This window comes from Cervus elaphus, chromosome 33 (genome assembly GCF_910594005.1).
Source record: "Cervus elaphus chromosome 33, mCerEla1.1, whole genome shotgun sequence".
Lineage (NCBI taxonomy): Eukaryota > Metazoa > Chordata > Mammalia > Artiodactyla > Cervidae > Cervus > Cervus elaphus.
In genome coordinates, this window is record NC_057847.1 from 13,901,420 (window position 1) to 13,924,945 (window position 23,526).

Consider the following 23,526-nt stretch of genomic DNA (forward strand, 5'->3'; position numbering starts at 1 on the left):
ACAGTAAGTTACAAGTATGGCACACAATGGTTAGTTCATCCTTGAGAGCTACAAAATTATCTTTTCATAATAGGAATATTTTCGCAATACAAAAATTAAAAACACCAATTTAGTCCTCACATTTTCCACACACCACCAGACACCAATACCACGACCAAAGCATCAGCAAAAGGTGGTGACAGATGGTGTCAGGAACTGAGGATAAAGCTGCCCATTCCCTCCACCGTGTGCGTTGTAGGCCTCCTGCCCTCCCATAATAAACAGTGTGGTTCTGGGTACATATCATTCTTTTCATGTTTACCTCCCACTCACAAAAGTAGGACCAAGGCAGTAGGCCAAGAAAACAAGCATTGAGTAAAATGATTTGCAACTTCTCAGAGGTTCAACTGCTTAGAATTTTGAAGACTAAGTTGATCCTTTGACCTGATGTCAGAAGTTGCCTGACAAGGGAAAAAAAGAGTCTAGCAGTAAGAATCTTACATGTTGTGCTTTTGTTATTAATTCTCTCTACTACACTACCTAGTGACCAGGGAAACAGAAAGAGAAAAGGCCTAAAAAGTGCTCCAGGTATAAACACCATACTGCATTTCAATAAGCTGTTTTTATGTTTCTGATATGAAGATCTGGGGTGGTGGCCAACTCAGTGATGGTGGAGAAGCAAAAGGACTGCACCCTCCAAGAAGGAAAAAACATACAGAGTTTGGAAAGCATAATTAAAATTATAAATGCTCAAAGTCATCTTTAGTCACAATATAAATTTCACTGGAAATTTCAAATAATATTAGAGAACAGGGTGAGATCTTTTAGATCATCAAGTAAGTCTAGTTAACAGATTGACAAAGAGACTGATTAAAGCAAGGAAATTCAGACTCTGACTCCTAAGCCCAATGTTCTATCTTCCTATAAAAAATCTGGCTTCTTGAGAGAGATATATATATATATTATTTTGTTTACTTTTAACACCATTATTAATATAAAGCTGTAAGTTCTCAAACTTTGGTTTCTATCAGAATTACCTTAGAGAGTTTGTTAAAAACGCAGGTAGCCAGGCCTGATCTAGACCTGCTGAATCAGAATCATTAGCTGTGGGGCCTGATAGAGAAGTTCAAGGGAGCACCTTTTGACTAACAGTGACTAAAAATGCAGGCTTCCAAAATCAAATGTTAATTGTTACTGACCCAGGAAAAGGAAAACAACAGTTCTTAGGAAGAAAAGATAAGCCTGTTAACTGTGTATTTGACATTTCTTTACATTAATAAAACTACTTTCATTTTGCTCTCTCAAACATCATAGTATGTCTACAAAGTTTAACACACACATACACACACATTTTTAACAGCCTAGGCTTCCCAATCCTCTCTGTAAGAGCTAGTACAACTTCCAACACATACTTGATCTGCATGGAGCATACTCAACAGTCTTTGTTCCGTCCTGAAGGAAGCATGTTCCAACAGGCTCTCTCTCCTGCTTCACCTCAGTCCTCCAGTGATACAGGGGGGCACAGGCCTGGAATCAAAGGGGGAGTCCATGCATAAACATTTTCTGAAAAAAATTAGTGCTTCAGATAATATTTAACATCCTTTTATAAGCATTAACAAAAATTAATCAAACCTATACTCTTAAATTCCTTATCATAGTACTGGACAAGGACTTTTATAAGTACTCTTCTCACATGCTTCTAAAGGCCATATGTGTAGTCTAGGTGTTTTGTTTTGTTTTTTTTTTCCGAAAATAGCAAAATCATTATTTCATGCGGTACCTTTTTGATTTTAGGTACCAAACTGAAGGTCACGGACCAAAGTTAGACTTTAACTAAATAATATAGCTCTAAGCTATAAAGCAAATAATTTATCAAATAAGAAGAGAGTAAAAGAATTTGCAGCACTTAATTTATTTACTTTTCAAATAAACTTATGACCTTTTTGCTTTCAGGGCTACAGAGTTCAACACTATGTGTAAGTGGTAGAATGCATGTTTTAATAGCATAGTAATCTACCAAAGTATATCAATTCAATTTGCTGGGGGGGGGGGGGGGGAAAATCAATGAATTTTCTATAATATCCTTTGAAGCAAAACATTTAAAACAAACACCGCAAACAATACTGGGTTATATTTACCCTAAAAACTGAAAGTAAGCAATTGCTACTACTTCTCTACATGTACCTGATTTCCAGGGTGGAGTATTTGCCACTTACGTGTATTTTTGCTTCCGTCTACCTCTTTTTGCCTAGAATGCCACTAATCTCAACTCCTCCCCTCACCTCTAACTGCAATATGACACATTCATAAGCTCCACTGAAATTTCACTTCCTAAACAAACCCTTCCTTGATGCCCCACAATCCAATGGGAAAGAAAAAAAATAATAAATACTACGCAGCTATTAAAATAGGGAAGGGCTCTCTGAGGAAATGAAAGTAGAGCTGAAATCAGACTGACAAGGAGCCAGCTCAAGTGAAAAGCAGTAAGTTACACATAAGACAGGCAGAGGGACAAACACTAAGGAACTAACTGAAATGACTTGGTATGGAAGGAATCAAAAGATGAGTGTAGCTGCAAGTGTTAAGATGGAGAGAGATGATGGCAAAGAGACAGCAGCCAGTGACTTGACTATGAAGATGCGGATAAAAGCCGGGATGAACAGGAGATTTTTATTCTGAGAGTGATGTTCAGTTCAGTTCAGTTCAGTCACTCAGTCGTGTCCAACTCTTTGCAACTCCATGAACTGCAGCACGCCAGCCTCCCTGTTCATCACCAACACCCAGAGTCCACCCAACCCATGTCCATCGAGTCAGTGATGCCATCCAACCACCTCATCCTCTGTCGTCCCCTTCTCCTCCTGCCCTCAATCTTTCCCAGCATCAGGGTCTTTTCAAATGAGTTGGCTCTTCGCATCAGGTGGCCAAAGTATTGGAGTTTCAGCTTCAACATCAGTCCTTCCAATGAAAACCCAGGACTGATCTCCTTTAGGATGAACTGGTTGGATCTCCTTGCAGTCCAAGGGACTCTCAAGAGTCTTCTCCAAAACCACAGTTTAAAAGCATCAATTCTTCGGTGCTCAACTTTCCTTATAGTCCAACTCTCACATCCATACATGACTACTGGAAAACCCATAGCCTTGACTAGATGGACCTTTGGGGACAAAGTAATTAGAGCTATGTTATCAGAATAGACTCTCTGCCCCTGAGCACACTGAATTTTACTATCAGCTTTCAAACAGAAAACTTGCTGTGTTTTCACATAAATTGACTAAATTTAACCTGTGAGTAAATACACAACACTTACCAAAATTTTATCCTGTTTTGACCTCACAGATGCTCCAAACCACTGATGAGACTTAAACTCCAATGGATCATCCTTGGCATAATCTCTGTTGCCTAAAATAAAATAAAATAAAATTTAAAACATTTTTAAAAAGCATGAGGGGTGAGAATCAAAATATGCTTTCTTTGTATAACAGAGTTTATTTCAATCAGTGAGGTTTACAAATAGTATGCCTCTGATTAGTCAAATCTGGCTACTAATTTCATACAATTTAAAACATTATATACTTTATACTTTCAACTAATCAGAAAAATGAAATGCAAGATGACTTGGAAGTGTCTCAGATTTGTTAATAGCCCTATCAATTGTCATAATATAGATGTGTAAAAGTCACAATAAGTGAAATTTTCCGGTTGCTAAATTATAAGATAATTAACTATTAAATATTTTCTGTATTCCCCAAAGTTCTTTCTGTAGCATAAAGATATTTCTGAAAATAGAAGGCTATGAAACACCTTTACAGAACATCAGCAGTTAAAGACTAAAGTAAAAGACTAAGATCTTGCCAATGACGTTATATCATGAGTCAGAATCCAGGGGACATTATTTGGCTGGTAGGAAAAAGACTTAGATTTGGCACACTACATGCAAACATTTATTTTTCAGCATACATTACTGAAAAAATTATTTCGAGTATACCAAGTACTAGTACAGCATTGTAGATTTTAAAAGAAAAAGATAAAAATCTTTTCCATGAGAAAGTTCTTGATCAGCTCAATGAAAAAAAATTACAGAAATAAATGCATAAACTATTAGGAGAGACTATTCTTAAAGACTAGTCTGTTCCTCTTAAAATCTACTCATAATAATCATTCCTTATAAACATATATTTCAATAACTATACTGAAGAGATTTATCAGACCAGTGTCAGCTTTAAGAATGCCAGCTAGTATGTAAATATCACCAAAAGGTTTGATTAAATCTACTCTCTAAATCTCAACCTTCTAAGATAGTGCTTATGGTTATTCAATTCCATTCTGAGGAATTTTTAGATCAACTGAAGAATTATAAATAATTAATGATCATTTCAATAATGCCAGACATTTCATAGGCAAGATGAAGGACATATTAGCTATACAGTTCTTTGAACTTTTTTGTTGTTTTTGCAAAAAAATAAACAATTTTAATTGTCACTCTCCAAAGTCCTCTATCTGTAGTCTAAACACCACTCACTTTTGTCAGTGGTCACAAAGCACCTTTTTATTAGCAAAGGGAGGGAGGAAGGACGAATGAACTAACTAATATATGCCTTTTACCAAGTAAATCAAGGTTTCCCAACAGTGGTTGGCTTGCCTTTGATGCCTATGTTCACATGCCGACCTCACTGGAAACAAGACACATCAATGACCTAAAGGTCCCCTAACGGCTCAGATATGCAGATGACAACACCCTTATGGCAGAAACTGAAGATGAACTAAAAAGCCTCTTGATGAACGTGAAAGAGGAGAGTGAAAAAGTTGGCTTAAAGCTCAACATTCAGAAAACTAAGATCATGGCATCTGGTCCCATCACTTCATGGCAAATAGATGCAGAAACAGTGGAAACAGTGTCAGACTTTATTGTTTTTGGGCTCCCAAATCACTGCAGAATGGTGATTGCAGCCATGAAATTAAAAGACACTTACTCCTTGGAAGGAAAGTTATGACCAACCTAGACAGCATATTAAAAAGCAGAGACATTACTTTGCCAACAAAGGTCTGTCTGGTCAAGGCTATGGTTTTTCCAGTGGTCATGTATGGATGTGAGAATTGGACTGTGAAGAAAGCTGAGCGCCAAAAAATTGATGCTTTTGAACTGTGGTGTTGGAGAAGACTTTTGGGAGTCCCTTGGACTGCAAGGAGATCCAACCAGTCCATCCTAAAGGAGATCAGTCCTGGGTGTTCATTGGAAGGACTGATGTTGAAGCTGAAACTCCAATACTTTGGCCACCTCATGCGAAGAGTCAACTCACTGGAAAAGACCCTGATGCTGGGAGGGATTGGGGGCAGGAGGAGAAGGGGACAACAGAGGATGAGATGGCTGGATGGCATCACCGACTCGTTGGGCATGAGTGTGAGTAAACTTCGGGAGCTGGTGATGGACAGGGAGGCCTGGTGTGCTGCGATTCATGGGGTCGCAAAGAGTCGGACACGACTGAGCAACTGAACTGAACTGAAATGTACAGTCCATGTGCTCCCTTACATTTCCCATCCTCCCAGTTAGGTTAAAGCCACACAACTCATTTTAATCAGTAAGTTAAGTGCAGAAGTGGCATGTGTTCCTTCCAGTTCAAGTCAGTTAAGAGTGGGTATGAGTTCAGTGGTCATCAAGTAAATGCAAATCGAAAGTACAATAAGGTGTCATCTCATACCAGTTAAGAAGGCTATTATCAGATGTGGAGAAAAGGGAACCCTGATACACTGTTGACTGGCAATGTAAATTGGTGCAACCATTATGGAAAATGGTATGGAAGCTACATAAGAAATTAAAGATAGGACTATTATGGCACGATCTGGCAACTCCACTCGAGGCATATGCCTAAAGGAAATATACCACGGTCTTAAAGCAATATCTGTACTCCCTTGTTCACTGAAGTATCAACAGTCAGGACATAGAAGCAACTTAAATGTCTATGGTAGAATGAATTTAAAAAAAAAAAAGAAAATACGGTCTATAATTAAAATGGAATATTATTCAACCTTAAGAAAAAAAATCCTGCCATGTCTACCATGTCTAGATGGTTGGATCTAGAAGGCATTATGTTAAGGGAAATAAGCCAGACACAAAAAAACAAATGCTTCATTATATCACTTATATATGAAATCTCAAATTGTCATTTCATTTTTAAAAACAAAGCAAAACAAAAACAGTGGATATAAATTCTCCATGTTTTCTTTCTCCCATCTATGAAACTGAAAAGAATAGATGGTGTGGAATTTCTTAATGAAAGAAGCCACAGTTCGAGTTTCTAAACCATCAAAAACAGCCAAATGATCAACACAAGATGATGACATGAGCAAGAAATTATCCTTTTTTAAGTGAGTAAGATCTGGGTGTTTGTTTAAGGAAAAAAAAAAATGTTGTTACTGCAGTACAGCCTAGCACAGTTTGAGGAACATATATTCTAAAAACAAAACGCTAAAAATGGCCTGACCTACAACTGCAAAGAGGCTTTGCCCTTGAAAGAATTGGATTCAATTAATAGTTTTTTCTAGGATTTTAGCCATAAAATGTATGATTACAAGTTGTGTAATAGGATTTTTAAAAATTCCACTGCAAGCTGAGTTGTCTCACTAGCTTTCTAGTCTATTCTTTTCTACAAAGGAAATAAAGGCATCCCCCTCCCCTTACATTAATGAGAAATACAGTATGAACCTGAAACAGCTGGTGCTTGGAAGGACACACTTCCAGTCACTATCACTTGCCACCATAAGAATCATGATAAACTCAGGTAAGCTTAGCCTGAGGGAACCAACTTTATGAACTTACATATCTGAGCAGAAAGCATAGCATTATCACAACTGCTGCCTTCTGCTTTCATTTAAAACAGCCTTTTCAGCAAGACCCTAAAGATAACCAGGCAGAAGCAGAACTTTTCTGTACTTCTGTATTTTGTTCTTTAATGAATGAAAGTACCACATGAGAGAGGAGCAACTCAAATTAATTCAAATTATGGCTCTATACAGTTCCTCATACTCTAATAAAACTACAATTAAAAAAAAGCAGACCCAACATCACTATGTTCTTGCAAATACAAGTATTCCTGCCTAGACATCTGGTATAGCTTCCTCAAAAATGTCAATGTCATAAAAGACAAAATAAAAACAGTAAGATTCAAGAGTAAAAGAGAACGAGACATGACAACCCAATGCAAGATATGACCCTTGACTGACTCTTTCGTCTGAAGAAATTTTTCAAGTTACAAAGGACTTTATTAGATAACCATATTGTAATAATGACACATTTCTAGTCTGTGATGATGACAGTGCTTTGGTTATATAAGGGAAGGTCCTAGTTATGGGGAACTATCTGCTATGGGAAGTATTCTGGGGGTAAAGTTTCACAGTGTCTGCAAGAATACTTGAATCTAGGTGAAGGGGATACTGTTAATTACACTACAGTTTCAAATTTTCTGTAAGCTTAAAATTTTGCAAAATAAAAGTACAGCAGTCAGCAAGTACAAATTGTATGTACTATAGGCCAACAACAGAATATCTTTTATTTCTCTTTATTTGCACTCTTTATCATGTTTACTCTGGGCTTCCCAGGTGGCGCTAATGGTCAGGAATCCACATGCCAATACAGGAGATGCGGGTTCGATCTCTGGGTCACGAATATCCCCTGGAGGAGGAAATGCCAACCCACTCCAGTGTTCTTGCCTGAAAAATTCCATGGACAGAGTCTCGCGGGCTACAGTCCATGGACTCGCAAAGAATTGGACATGACCGAGCATGCACACGCATGCACGCGCGCACACACACACACACACACACACACACACACACACACTCTTACGTTAATAATACCATTAAAAGTATTATAAAACAAATGAAAAAAATAAACATGAAATAAAGCCATATGCAAAGACAAATCTAAAGACCACAATCCTACCATGAAGAAACAAAACAGCCTCTGCTCACATTTTGGTATCTATCCTAAACATTTGTTTTAGGAATACATGCATATTCTTTTATGTAAAATAGATACTTTAAGCCAGTATTAAAAAAACAGAGAACAAGACGGCAGAGGAGTAGGTTTACATGGAGTATACATCTCTCTCCACGGATACATCAGGAATACACCTTCAGACACAGAAGTGCACACAGAACACCAGCTCAGAGCAGACAGGAGTACCTGACAAGCAGAAAAGAATATATAGAACTATGCAAAACTCGGTAGGATGAAGGAATTAGGGGGAAAAACAGGAGTGTTGGTAGGACTGGACCTGCCTTCAGTGGATAAGGGAAATGAAGCAGGGGTCCAATCCCCACATCAAGGCAATTGTCTGAGTCGGAGGAGAAACATTTAAGGCTGAGAGTGAAACAGCTGATCCGTGGCAGCCTAAGTGGAATGAGAACCAGACAGTCCTTGCCACAGCCACACATACCCTGGACAGGGACGCAGGTCCCCTAGAAGGGGCAGTGGCTGGCAGCTGGAGTTTAGGGATTGTGGAGAAATCCCAGGGCAAAGGCTGTCATTGACTGCGGAGAGATGGATTGAGGGGATGTGAGGGAGGAGATTGTGGTGGGAAATGCCCATGGAGGAAAGCCATGCAGCCATGGAAGCAAGGCGATACTGCTGAGTCACGCGTAGGAGGTGTAGCCATCACCATAGCCTCTCTCTCCCCACACGCCAGCATCAGCAGCTGAACAATAGAGAGGCTGGACCATCAAACGCCTGACCACTGAACTACAGAAAGGACCCCAGCCAGGTGCCCCTTTAAGTGCCTGACCCGCGGATCTACAAAGAGGACCCCCAGCCAGGGGGTGCCCCTCTATGTGCCTGACACGTGGAACAACAGAGTAGGACCCCAGCCAGGGTGCCTGCCCCTTTAAGTGCCTGACGCGCTGATCTACAGAGAGGACCCCAGACAGGGTGCCCCTTTAAGTGCCTGACCTGCCGATCTACAGAAGGCCCCAGGCAAGGGAGCCCTCTAAGTCCCTGAACGGGCAGAGCAAGCGAAAAAGACTGGCCAAAGAGGTCTTCTAATCACCAGCTACCAGAGGCTTCAAAAAAGACTCCGATAGGGCCACAACTCCTGCTGTGGAGGCAGTCCGTGTCCCTGCACGCCAAGCAGCTGCACCACCTTCTCGCTCAACGCTCACTGGGGCAGAGCTGCCACAGGCAAAAAGTCTTGCATCTACGCTTGCAGGGTCGTTTTGGGAGTATCCGACTCTTTGTGACCCTGTGGACTGCAGCATGCCAGGCTCTTCTGTCAGGGAGCGGGGTTCTCCAGGCAAGAATACTGGAGCGTGTTGGCCAACACTGGCTGCCATACCCTCTGGAGCACCATATTTCCTGCTGCCCCAGCCGCCAATTCCCCTGAGGACCTGGTGTTGCCAGAACCCCTGCTACCCAAGCTGCTGCACCACCTCCACACCCGGCCCTCACAGGGACAAACCCAAGGCCTCCAGGGCAGCCTCAGGAGCAAACCCCAGTGGATGACCCACATGCAGAGGTGGAAATAAAACCACAATTGAAACCCAGGGGCAGTGTGGCTAAGGAAGAAGACCTAAAACCTTCCCACCAGCTGTACAAGCTGCAGATTAAATCCACAGGATCAACTAGGCAGACTGTGTCTATGGAATATATAACACGTCACTGAGAGCTCCCACAAAAGAAAACGCACTAGTTCTGACAGCTGTGGACATCGGAGGAGAGAACACACAGGAGTAGGACCAGATTAGAGTCTGAGCTGCCCCCACAGCAGGTCCAGAGACCAGCACAGTGTGGGACGGCATCCTAGGGAGGCGAGGTGGACTGTGACTCTCAGCGAGGGAAAGGACTCTGACAGCAGTGACTCGAGAAAAACATTTATTATTCTTATGTTTCGACTTCTTCTGTAGACTGTTTTGGATTTTTTTTTTTTTCCTTTTTTTCCCTCTGTTGTACTTGTCAACTTTATTGGCACTATGAAATTAAGCTTTTGAGCTTTTTTGTTTTTTTTCCTCAGTCACATTTTTTATTGTTGTGACAAGCTTCTGCCTCTGCGTTGGGTTTTTGCAGTTCTGGGGGGTTTCCGTTTTTTTCTCTTTTTTAAATTTAAATTTTTAATTTTTTAAACCTATTATTACTTTTTCTACACTTATTCTCTTGTCTGCTTTTCCTATTCTTCTTTTCCCCTTGCACTTAATCTTTAATGTATAGAAATCTTCTTTATATATCTCTATTTAACTTTGCATATCTATTCTTTCTTTTCTTTCTTTCCTTTCCTCTCAATATATTTGTTACGTTTTATTTTCATTGCTTTATTTCCCAATTGGCACCTTGCTTTAGTTTTGTTATCCAGTTTATGCCTCTCAGTTAAATTTGTCCTGGTAGATAAACTTTTTGTTCGCCAGGCCAATCTACTGTACTTTATTTTTGTTGGACTGTTTTGATTTAGCTTATGGGTGGGTATGTATATGTGCATATTCAGTCACACTATTTATTATTGTTATAAACCTCTGCCTCTACGTTCGGCTTTTGCAGTCCTGTGGAGTTTTCCTTTTTTTCCCTTTCTTTAGTTTTTTTTTTTTCTTTTCTTTTTATAATTTTAATTTCTTTAAACCCATTTTCTTTTTTCTACATTTATTTCTTTGTTTGCCTTTCTACTGCTCTCTTCCCCTTGCAGTTAATCTTTAATGTATATAAATCTTCTTCATCTACCTCTATTTAACTTTGCATATCTATTCTTTCTTCTCTTTAAGTTCCTCTCAACATATGTTAGTTTTGTTTTCATTGCTTTACTCCCCACTTAGCATCTTACTTTAGTTTTGTTTTCCACTTTGTGCTTTAGTTAGCTTTGTTCTAAACTGGTAAACATAATTTTTTATTTCCTTTGTTTGCCGGAGCAATCAATTGTACTTCATTTTTGTTGGAGTGTTTTGACTTTGCTCATGGGTGTATATGTATATATCTATATCTCATTATTTTAATTATTATTTGCCTGATTTTGTAACTGCCATTTGTCTGCATACATCTTTGGTTTCTCATTTGGGGTATTTGTTTTAATCTCACTCAATGATGTAACAAACCACTTGTGGAATCTTTGTTCCTGACCAGAGATCAAGCCCTGAGCTTTTGGAGTGGGAGCACTGACTCCAGGACTACCAGAGAACTGCAAACATTGGGTAGTATCACATAGTGAGAATTCACACAAAGGAAACCACTTGCAAACAAGACCCAGCATCATCCACCCGCCAGTAGGACCCTGGGCAGGACGCCTCATCTAAACAACAAACAAAGCAAAAATACAGACCCAATCATCAGCAGACAGGATTACCACCTCACTCAGTCTTGCCCATCAGAGGAAAAACAAACAAAAACTCAGCACAAATCTCACCCTATACAAAGCTTACACAAACCACTGGACCAAACTTAGGAGGGCAGAAACCAAAAGGAAGAAAGAATTCAACCTTGAAGCCTGGGAAAAGGAGACCTAAAACACAGTAAGTTAAAAAAAATAATGAAAAGGTAGAGAAATACAACACAAATGAAGAAATAAACTAGACACACAGAAGTCCAAATAAATGAAGAGAAAATAAGGCAAACTCCCTGAAAAAAAATTGAGGATAATGATAGTAAAGATGATCAAAAACTTTGAAAACAAAAAGGGAGAAAATGCAAGAATCAATTAACAAAGACCTAGGATTATTAAAAAATAAACATAAAACATACAGAGACAACACAATTACTGAAATTAAAATACTCTAGAAGGAATCAATAGCAGAATATCTGATGCAGAAGAATGATTAAGTGAGCTGGAAGATAAAATGGTAGAAATAACTCCTGAAGAGCAGAATAAAGTACAAAGAATGAAAAGAACTGAGGATAGTCTCAGAGACCTCTGGGACAATATCAAATGCACCAACATTCAAATTATAGGGGCCCCAGAAGAAGAGAAAAGGTATGACAAAATTTTTGAAGAGTTAAAAACTTCCCCAACATGGAAAAGGAAATAAGTCAATCAAGTCCAAGAGGCACAAAGAGTCCCATACAGGATAAAACCAAGGAAAAGCATGCCAAGACACATACTAATCAAACTAACAGACTAAACACAAAGAAAGAATACTAAAAGCAGCAAGGGAAAAGCAACAAGTAACATACAAGGGAAACCACATATGCTTAACAGCTGATCTTCCAGCAGAAACTGCAGGCCAGAAGGGAATGGCAAGATATACTTAAAGTACTAAAAAGAAAAATGTACAACCAAGATCACTCTACCCAGCAAGGATCTCATTCAAAATTGATGGAGACATCAAAAGCTTTTCAGACAAGCAAAATCTTTTGAGAGTTCAGTACCACCAAACCAGCTTTATGACAAATGTTAAAGGGATTTATATAGTCAAGAAATACAAGGGAAGAAAAAGATCTACAAAACCAACCCCAAATAATTAAGAAAATGACAACAGGACATGTATATCAATAATTACTTTAAATGTAAATTTAAAGTATTACATTACTTTAAATGTAAATGGGTTAAATGTTCCAACCAAAAGACACAGACTGGCTGAATGGATACCAAAACAAGACCCATAATATGCTGTCTACAAGAAACCCACTTCAGACCTATAGACACATATAGACTGTAAGTGAGAGGATGGAAAAATATATTCCATACAAATGGGAAGCAAAAGAAAGCTGGAGGAGCAATCCTCATATCAGACAAAATAGACCTTAAAGAAGATTACAAGAGATAAGGAAGGACATTATATAATGATTAAGGGATCAATCCAACAGGAAGACATAACAATTGTAAATATCTATGCACCCAACATTGGAGCACCTCAATACATAACACAAACATATAAGACACAGAAGACATAAATATGTAAGACATAAAAGGAGAAATTGACAGTAACACAATAATAGTAGGAGACTTTAAACCCCACTCTCACAATCAGAACATCAAAACAGAAAATTAATAAGAAAACACAAGTCTTAAATGATACATTAGATGAGATGGATCTCATTGATATCTTCAGGACATTCCATTCAAATGCAGAAGAATACACCTTCTTCTCAAGTGCACATGGAACATTCTCCAGGATAGACTACATTTTGGGTCACAAATCAAACCTTAGTAAATTTAAGAAAATTGAGATCATATCAAGCATCTTCTCTGACCACAACACTATGAAACTAGATATCAATTACAAGAAAAAAACTGCAAGAAACACAAACACATGCAGATTAAAAAACATGCTTCTAATAACCAACAGGTTACTGAAGACATCAAAGGGAAAATCAAAAAATTTCTAGAAACAAATGACAATGAAAACACAACTCAAAACCTATGGGATGCGGCAAGAGGTTCTAAGTGGACAGTTTACAGCAATACAATCCTACCCCAAGAAATAAAAACATCAAATAGACAACCTAACTTTACACCTAAAACAACTATAAAAAGAAGAACAAAAAAACCCCAAAATTTGTAGAAGGAAAGAAATCATGAAGATTCGAGCAGAAATAAATGAAAAAAAAAAAAAAGAAAGAAAGAAACAATAGCAAAGATTAATGAAACTAAAAGCTTGTTCTTTGATAAGATAAAAATTGGCAAACCTTTAGCCAGACTCATCAGAAAAAAAAGTGAGAAGAATCAAATCAACAAAATTAGAAATGAAAAAGGAGAGGTTACAACAGACAATGCAGAAATACAAAGGATTATAAGCAACTATTATGAACAACTATATGGCAATAAAATGGATAACATAATGGATAAAATGGAAGAAACAGACAGATTCTTAGAAAAGTTCAATCTTTCATGACTGAACCAGGAAGAAATAGAAATTATGAACAACCCAATTACAAGCACTGAAATTGAAGCTGTGATCAAAAATCTCCCCCAAAACAAAAGCCCAGGACCAGATGGCTTCATAGGAGTATTCTACCAAACATTTAGAGAAGAGCTAATGACTATCCTTCTAAAACTGTTTCAAAAAACTGCAGAGGAAGGAACACTTCCAAACTCATTCTACGAGGCTACCATCACCCTGATACCAAAACCAGACAAAGACAACACACACAAAAAAACTACAGGCCAGTATCACTGATGAACATACATGCAAAAATCCTCAACAAAATTTTAGCAAACAGAATTCAGCAACACATCAAAAAGCTCATACACCATGATCAAGTTGGGTTTATTCCTGGGATACAAGGATTCTCCAACATACACAAATTAACCAAGGTGACACACCATATTAACAAACTGAAAGATAAAAACCATGATAATCTCAACAGATGCAGAAAAAGCCTTTGACAAAATTCAGCACCCATTTATGATCAAAACGCTTCAAAAAATGTGCACAGAAGGAACCTACCTCAACATAGTAAAGGTCATATATGAAGCCAACAGCAAACATTATTCTCAATGGTGAGAAACTGAAAGCATTCCCCCTAAGAACAGGAACAAGACAAGGGTGTCCACTTTTACCACTATTATTCAACATAGTTCTGGAAGTCTTAGCTTCAGCAATCAGAGAAGAAAAAGAAATAAAAGGAATCCAGATTGGAAAAGAAGAAAGCTCTCACTGCTTTCAGATGACATGATACTCTATATAGAAAACCCTAAAGATAGTATAAGAAAATTACTAGAGCTAATCAGTGAATTTAGCAAACTTGCAGGATACAAAATCAATACACAGAAATCACTTCCATTTCTATACACTAACAATGAAAAATCAGAGAGGAAATTAAGGAATCAATCCCATTCACCAGTGCAACAAAAAGAATATCTAGGAATAACCTTACCTAAGGAGACCAAAGAACTATACACAGAAAATTATAAGACACTGATGAAAGAAATAAAAGACAACATAAACAGATGGAGAGATACTGCATGTTCCTGGGTAGGAAGAAATCAATACTGTGAAAATGACTATACTACCAAATGCAATCTACAAATTCAATGTGATCCCTATTAAATTACCAATGGCATTTTTCACAGAACTAGAATAAAAAATTTCACAATTCATATGGAAACACAAAAGACCCTGAATAGCCGAAGTAGTCTTGAGAAAGGAGAATGGAGCTGGAGGAATCAACCTTCGGGATTTCAGATTATACTACAAAGCTACGGTCATCAAGACAGTATGGTACTAGCACAAAAACAGAAATATAGGCCAATGGAACAAGATAGAAAGCCCAGAAATAAACCCATGCACCTATGGGTACCTTATTTTTGACAAAGGAGGCAAGAATATACAATTGGGGCAAAGACACCTTCTTCAATAAATGGTGCTGGGAAAACTGGATGGTTACGTGTAAAAGAATGAAACTGGGACACTTCCTAACACCACACACAAAGATAAACTCAAAATGGATTAAAGACCTAAATGTAAGATCAGAAACTATAAAACTCTTAGAGGAAAACATAGGCAGAACACTCGATGACATAAATCAAAGCAAGATCCTCTATGCCCCACCGCCTAAAGTAACAGAAATAAAAACAAAAGTAAACAAGTGGGATCTGATTAAACTTAAATCACAGCAAAGGAAACTATAGGCAAGGTGAAAAGACAACCCTCAGAATGGGAGAAAATAATAGCAAATGAAACAACTGACAAAGGATTAATTTACAAAATAAACAAGCAACTCATACAACTTAGTACCAGAAAAACAAACAACCCAATCAAAAAGTGGGAAAAAGACCTAAACAGACATTTCTCCAAAGAAGACATACAGATGGCTAACAAACACATGAAAAGATGCTCAACGTGGCTCATTATTAGAAAAATGCAAATCAAAACAACAATGAGATATCACCTCACAACAGTCAGAATGGCCATCATCAAAAAGTCTACAAACAATAAATCCTGGAGAGGGTGTGGCGAAAAGGGAACACTCTTACACTGTTGGTGAGAATGTAAATTGATACAGCCACTATGAAAGACGGTATGGAGATCCCTTAAAAAACTAGGAATAAAACCACCATATGACCCAGCAATCCCACTACTAGGCATATATCCTGAGGAAATAAAAATTGAAAAAGACACATGTGTCCCACTGTTCACTCCAGCACTATTTACAATAGCTAGAACATGGAAGCAACCTAGGTGTCCATCAACAGATGAATGGATAAAGAAGTTGTGGTATATATACACAATGGAATATTACTCAGCCATAAAAAGGAACACATTTGAGTCAGTTCTGATGAGGTGGATGAACCTAGAATCTATTATACAGAGTGAAGTAAGTCAGAAAGAGAAAGATAAATATCGTATTCTAACGCACATATACAGAATCTAGAAAAAATGGTACTGAAGAATTTATTTACAGGTCAGCAATGGAGAAACAGAATAGACTTATGGACCTGGGGAGAGGGGAGGAGAGGGTGAGATGTATGGAAAGAGTAACTTGGAAACTCACATTACCATATGTAAAATAGACAGCCAAGGGGAATTTGCTGTGTAGCTCAGGAAACTCAAACAGGGGCTCTGTACCAACCTAGAGGGGTGGGGTGGGAGGGAGGCTCAAAAGGGAGGGGATAGATGTATACCTGTGGCTGATTCATGTTAAGGTTTGACAGAAAACAACAAAATTCTGTAAAGCAGTTATCCTTCAATAAAAAAATAAATTAAAACATTAAAAAAATTATATTATTCTATATAAATGTATCTATTTTTCAGTGTCACAACATGTCAATAAAAGTAGACCGACAGCACCATTTTCACTGTTGTAAAATACATCATACAGCTGCATAGCAGCTTATTTAATCAACCCCCTACATATCCTTTAGTTTCATGTTGAGTAATATTTCTATTTTGATTTAAGAGACTTACATATTCCCTCAAAGTCACATCCATTTCCTCTTGAATTTCAAGAAGCTCAGCATAAGCTAACTGAGCATGAGCTCATTCCTAAGTGAAGATCATTCCTAAATGAAGGTTCCTAATCCTTCTGGAAAATGGAATGTAATATAGAATATTATTCTAATGGATAAATTTTTATTAAGTTTCCCAGATAAACTTATTCTTATATGTAAGAGTTCCCTTACTCTGAGCCTCTAGTCCCTTATACAAACCCCACTCATTCCCACCTGTAGGCCTTTTTACCCAAGGCCCTCTGACCTGGTATACCTTATTCCTTCCATGTTTGATCCAAACCCTAACTGAAAATTCAGTGCAACCGTCCATGACTCTAACACATAATGAAATGGCAGTCTTCCCTGAAGGAAATATCTGACACACAAAGACCAGTCATGGAAACAGGTAATTTACAGTGGAGGGATGGTAGAGTGTAAGGAGCACTGGGAAAGTCGGGCAGAGTGCAGGGGAGGGATATGCTTTCTGGGTCAAGAAAAAACCCTGCAGAAAGAAACAGAGCAATGCGTATTCTTGGATTTTTAGAGACTTGTGAGTTGTTCAGTGTGACTAGAGAAAAGGGTCTCTAGGTGGTCAAGAGCTTTCACACAATGCTAAGAATGGGATGCACGGTATTTTTCAATTGCTCTCTGTGCTAAGCAATTTTTCTTCAATTATACTCCTGAAAGATGGAAGAGAAGTTTTCTCTGTAAAATGATACCAATTCTTTTCCTACTACTTTGAAAAACGGTCTCCATATATATTTTTCCCAAAACAAATGAACTTTTCTCTATATTTGTAAGTGGTAGCTTTTTAATATGCTATCTAGGTTGGTCATAACTTTCCTTCCAAGGAGTAAGCACCTTTCAATTTCATGGCTGCAGTCACCATCTGCAGTGATTTTGGAGCCCCAAAAAATAAAGTCTGACACTGTTTCCACTGTTTTCCCATCTATTTGCCATGAGGTGATGGGACCAGATGCCATGATCTTAGTTTTCTGGATGTTGAGCTTTAAGTCAACTTTTTCACTCTCCTCTTTCACTTTCATCAAGAGGTTTTTTAGTTCCTCTTCACTCTCTGCCATAAGGGTGGTGTCATCTGCATATCTGAGGGTATTGATATTTCTCCCGGCAATCTTCATTCCAGCTTGTGCTTCTTCCAGCCCAGCGTTTCTCATGATGTACTCTGCATAGAAGTTAAATAAGCAGGGTGACAATATACAGCCTTGACGTACTCCTTTTCCTAACTGGAACCAGTCTGTTGTTCCATGTCCAGTTCTAACTGTTGCTTCCTGACCTGCACACGTTTCTCAAGAGGCAGGTCAGGTGGTCTGGTATTCCCATCTCCTTCAGAATTTTCCACAGTTTATTGTGATTCACACAGTCGAAGGTTTTGGTGTAGTCAATAAAGCAGAAATAGATGTTTTTCTGGAACTCTCTTGCTTTTTCGATGATCCAACAGATATTGGCAATTTAATCTCTGATTCCTCTGACTTTTCTAAAACCAGCTTGAACATCTGGAAGTTCTCGGTTCACGTATTGCCGAAGCCTGGCTTGGAGAGTTTTGAGCATTACTTTACTAGTGTGTGAGATAAGCACAATTGTGTGGTAGTTTGAGCATTCTTTGGGATTGCCTTTCTTTGGGATTGGAATGAAAACAGACCTTTTCCGGTCCTGTGGCCACTGCTGAGTTTTGCAAATTTGCTGGCATGTTGAGTGCAGCACTTTCACAGCAACATCTTTCAGGACTTGAAATAGCTCAACCGGAATTCCATCACATCCACTAGCTTTGTTCATAGTGATGCTTTCTAAGGCCCACTTGACTTCACATTCCAGGATGTCTGGCTACTTTGCCAACAAAGGTCCATCTGGTCAAGGCTATGGTTTTTCCAGTGGTCATGTATGGAAGTGAGAGTTGGACTGTGAAGAAAGCTGAGTGCCGAAAAATTGATGCTTTTCAACTGTGGTGTTAGAGAAGACTCTTGAGAGTCCCTTGGACTGCAAGGAGATCCAACCAGTCCATCCTGAAGGAGATTAGTCCTCAGTGTTCATTGGAAGGACTGATGCTGAAGCTGAAACTCCAGTATTTTGGCCACCTCATGCTAAGAGTTGACTCATTGGAAAAGACCCTGATGCTTGGAGGGATTGGGGGCAGGAGAAGGGGACGACAGAGGATGAGATGGCTGGATGGCATCACCGACTCGATGGGCATGAGTTTGAGTAAACTCCGGGAGTTTGTGATGGACAGGGAGGCCTGGCGTGCTGTGATTCATGGGGTCGCAAAGAGTCGGACACGACTGAGCAACTGAACTGAATTGAATTGTAAGTGGTAGCATAGGACACTGCAATGGACTGTTAAGTAATATGTGCTTCTCATTGCTACCATGTTCTGTGTCCTATTTTTTAAAAAAAAGCTCCTATACCACCCCTACCATTATGTTTATGGATATCTGCTTTTGTGGACACCAGGTTAAGCTTAAGCTAAAGAAAGTCCAAGAAAATAAGTATTACATATATTTCAATTTTATTTTTATCATCAAGTGCTATCATAAACAAAAATCCACAGTTCTTTCCAATATGGCAAGCAATTTGCCCACAGGATTTTAAAAAAATAAGAAACACCAGTCAAAAGTAAAAAAGCATCAGACAATATGACTTTTTTTTTTATTAAAAAGCACATTTGAAAAGCCCGGAACTTATTTAAAACTTAGATATGCCCCCAAGACAATAATTACATCTTAAGGAATCAAATTATTAACTGTGCTTTCAATTACATTACCACACAAGAGAAGTCAAATACATTTGGCTGTAATGTATCGGCATACACTAACACCTAAAACTTAAGTCAACAGTTTTCAAAAAAATATGTATTGATATCACTCATTCAATTTGAAAGCCTTCAGCTTCAACAGGTTCACAACCTCAAATTACCATTTCTTTAAGAAGTTTGCTCAATGGGAAGTTCTTCTTTACCAATCAGAACTTTTTTTTTTCAGAGACCAAGTCTTAAAATACCCAATTCAATCTCAGGCAGAAGTTTAACTCCGATGAAGTGTGACTAGATTTGGGTGGGAAGATAGAAAAGGAAAGCCTGCTCTCCAAACACACTGACACGAAGTTCATTCATGACCTGGCTGAAATTGGCAGCTAAGCCAGGGCGCATGAGGGAAGTAAATATTTTGAGTCATGGCCCTGAGTCACCATTTCGAGTGATGCCGGAACTCCCCAGGCTGCTTGGACCACGCCACCAACCTTGAAAGGGAAATCTAATACAGACAAACTGCAGAAATTCCAGTGCTGGAGGGAATGCTACCTCAGGCAACAGTCAAGAAAGAACAATGATTTCTGTCCACAGTTCTGTAAAACCCCTCGGAATATTAGCTCTGATCTCCCAAGTAAATTAAAAGGAAAAAGAAAATCTGATGCAATGGCAAAAGTGAGACGAAACTGCCTGTATTATGTAAATTAAGACTCTATACTGTCACTTTCAAAAATGCATAGAGGAAAATGTTGCTAGAGAGTCCTGAAGGTAATTAGCAAGTACATCACCTGAGACTTGAAAATTTACTGTCTATTTTGGTTGGCTTTTGAACTTGCCATTGCACTTTATCAGACTTCCATGATTTGAGGACTTCAGCACAGAAGCATACTGAACAACACAAACTGAAATAGCTTTAAGAGTTGGCCTGCTGATTATAGTACCCAACACTTTTTTTTCTCATTTCCTCCAAGTGTTTGAAAAGACATTGTTCAACTTTCAGGAGAATCATAATTATTTTTAAGACAAAGTCACCTTATCACCCTGAAACTACATTTTGTTTCTTCTTTTCATGCCTAAAGAATATCCTTGGGAACAATACGATTATGTCACCTTTTCTGAAAAGGCCAAAGGCAAGAAGAGTGCCAAAACATTAGAAAAGCAAACCAATGAAGTCCTAATTCCGAAGTTAACTGTGTATTTAGTCATTTAGTTCCCATTACTTTACAAATAATGAAATGATGTGGGTCCTCAGAGAGCTTACATTTTGCCCTTAAAAAGTGGCTATTAAAACAATATAACGTACAGCATGGTGACTTTATTACAGTTAATAGTAACATACTGCATATTTGAAAGTTGCTAAAAGGGTAAATCTCAAAAGTTCTCACTACAAGAAAAAAAATATTTTGTAACTGTATGTGATAATGGATGTTAATTAGATTTATTATGGTCAACATTTTGCAATATGCACAAATATCAAATCATTATATTGTACACCTGGAACTAATATGTCAAGTATACCTCAATTAAAAACAATAACGCCACTTCATATTCACCGTTTAATGAGACAGACAATTTGGAGTCTTCCTTAAGTAGCTTTTTAACTCAAACATCACTTTTGTTCAGTCATGTTTCCCGTAACAAATCTGCCTGAAACAAAAATCTCCCAATATGGCTTGCGTATTTATGTGAAAATTAACAGGATAGAGAAAGAAATCTCTTTGACCATTCAGTTAATAAATAAATCACGGGCAATTCCTACATCTAAATGCACGGAGTATAAGTTAAATGAGACAGATAAGATCCCTGCTTTCAAGGGAGAGAAATAATAACCAACTACGTAAGATATTTTCAGACAGTTAAAAATACTATAAAAGAAATATGAAAGAAAATGAAGTAATCAGACAGTTGCTGACTGTATAAGTAACATAATACTATTGGAAAATAATGTATTTTATTGATTCAGAGTTGCAAATATTCAGATATCAACATCTCTGAAATATGAATGTGTACTAGAGTCAATGGCGACATAATCATAATTAGCAGCATTTTTTAGTAGTACCTAATGAGCACATTTTAATATCAATGGGGGTGCAAATGGGCAGTGACTGATAATGAACATGAGGTTTCTTTATAGAAGGTGATAGAAATGCTCCGGAATTCAATTTTAATAATATCTGCAAAACACTATAAATATGTAAAATTATATCTCAATATTGTTCCTAAAAAATGATAAACTTGTCAGGCAGAAAAGTAGCTGCCACACAACAGAAATGTATAAGTGTAATAAAGACTTTTCAAAATCAACAAAAAAACAGATGTATCAGTAGGGAAACAGACCAAGAATACGAATAGACAATACAAAACAAAAACACAGAAAGAGCTAATAAACATATTAGCTTAACCTAATATGAGTTAACCTCACTAGAAATCAGAAATGCAAATTGTTGTTTTTGTTCAGTCGCCAAGTCATGTCCAACTCTTTGCCACCCCTTGGACTGCAGCATGTCAAGCTTCCCTGTCCCTCACCATCTCCCAGAGGTTGCCCAAGTTCATGTCCATTGAATCAGTGATACCATCCAACCATCTCAATCTCTGTCACCCTCTTCTCCTGCTTTCAATCTTAACCAGCATCAGAGTCATTTCCAATGAGTCAGCTGTTCACATCAGTGGCCAAAGTACTGGAGCTTCAGCATCATTCCTTCCAAAGAGTACTCAGGGTTGATTTCCTTTAAGATTGACTGGTCTGATCTCCTTGCTTTTCAAGGGACTCTTAAGTCTTCTTCAGCACCACAATTTGAAAGCATCAATTCTTCAGCATTCTGCCTTATTTATTGTCCAGCTCTCATATCTGTACATGACTACTGGAAAGACCGTAGCCTTGACTATAAGGACCTTTGTCAGCAAAGTGATGCCTTTGCTTTTTAACACTGTCTAGGTTTGTCATAGCTTTCCTGCCAAGAAGCAACTGTCTTCTAATTTCATGGCTGCAGTCACCATCCACAGCGATTTTAGAGCCCAAGAAGAGGAATCTGTCACTGTTTCCACCTTTTCCCCTTCTATTTGCCATGAAGTGATGGGACCAGATGCCATGATCTTAGTTTTTTTTAACATTGAGTTTTAAGCTAGCTTTTTCACTCTCCTCCTTCACTCTCATCATGAGTCTCTCTAATTCCTCTTTGCTTTCTGCCATACAACTTTATAGCAGTATCATCTGCATATCTGAGGTGGTTGATATTTCTCCTGGCAATCTTGATGCCAGCTTGTAACTCATCCAGCCTGGCAATTTGCATGGTGTGCTCTGTGTGTAAGTTAAATAAACAGGGCGACAATAAACAGTCTTGTACTCTTTTCTCAATCCTGAACCAATCGGTTGTTCCATACAGGGTTCTAACTTTTGGTTCTTGACCCGCATACAGGTTTCTCAGGAGACAGGTAAGATGGTCTAGTATTCCCATCTCTTTAAGAGTTTTCCACAGTTTGCTATGACCCACACAGTCAAAGGCTTTATTTAGCACAGTCAATGAAACTGAGGTAGATGTTTTTCCGGAATTCCTTTGCTTTCTCCACAACCCAGCGAATGTTAGCAATTTGATCTCTGCTTCCATGCATTTTCTAAACCCAGCTTGAACATCTGGATATTCTCAGTTCACGTAATGTTGAAGTCTACCTTGGAGGGTTTTGAGCAAAGCCTTACTAGCATGGGAGGTGAGTGCCATTGTCTGGTGGCTTGAACATTCTGTAGTACTGCCCTTCTTGGGATCTGGGATAAAGATTGGCCTTTTCCAGTCCTGTGGCCACTGCTGGGTTTTCCAAATTTGCTGACATATTGAGTGTAGCACTTTAGTAGCATCATCTTTTAGGATTTTAAATAGCTCTGCTGGAATTCCATCACCTCCACTAGCTTTACTAGCAGCAGTGCTTCCTAAGGCCCACTTGACTTCACACTCCAGAATGTCTGGC

At 38.4% G+C, this 23,526-nt stretch overlaps 1 protein-coding gene across 2 annotated transcripts in view; it reads right to left on the minus strand.

The window, feature by feature from the left end:
- The window catches only part of ITGAV (integrin subunit alpha V), a 102,258-nt gene that overhangs the window by 51,810 nt on the left and 26,922 nt on the right, over window positions 1–23,526 (minus strand). For both annotated transcript variants that reach the window (XM_043894782.1, XM_043894781.1), the window contains exons 3-4: window positions 3,284–3,375; window positions 1,392–1,506 (exon numbers count right to left, since the gene is read on the minus strand). In XM_043894782.1, the coding sequence (XP_043750717.1) occupies window positions 1,392–1,506; window positions 3,284–3,375 (207 nt within the window). The remainder of the gene's footprint in view (window positions 1–1,391; window positions 1,507–3,283; window positions 3,376–23,526) is intronic.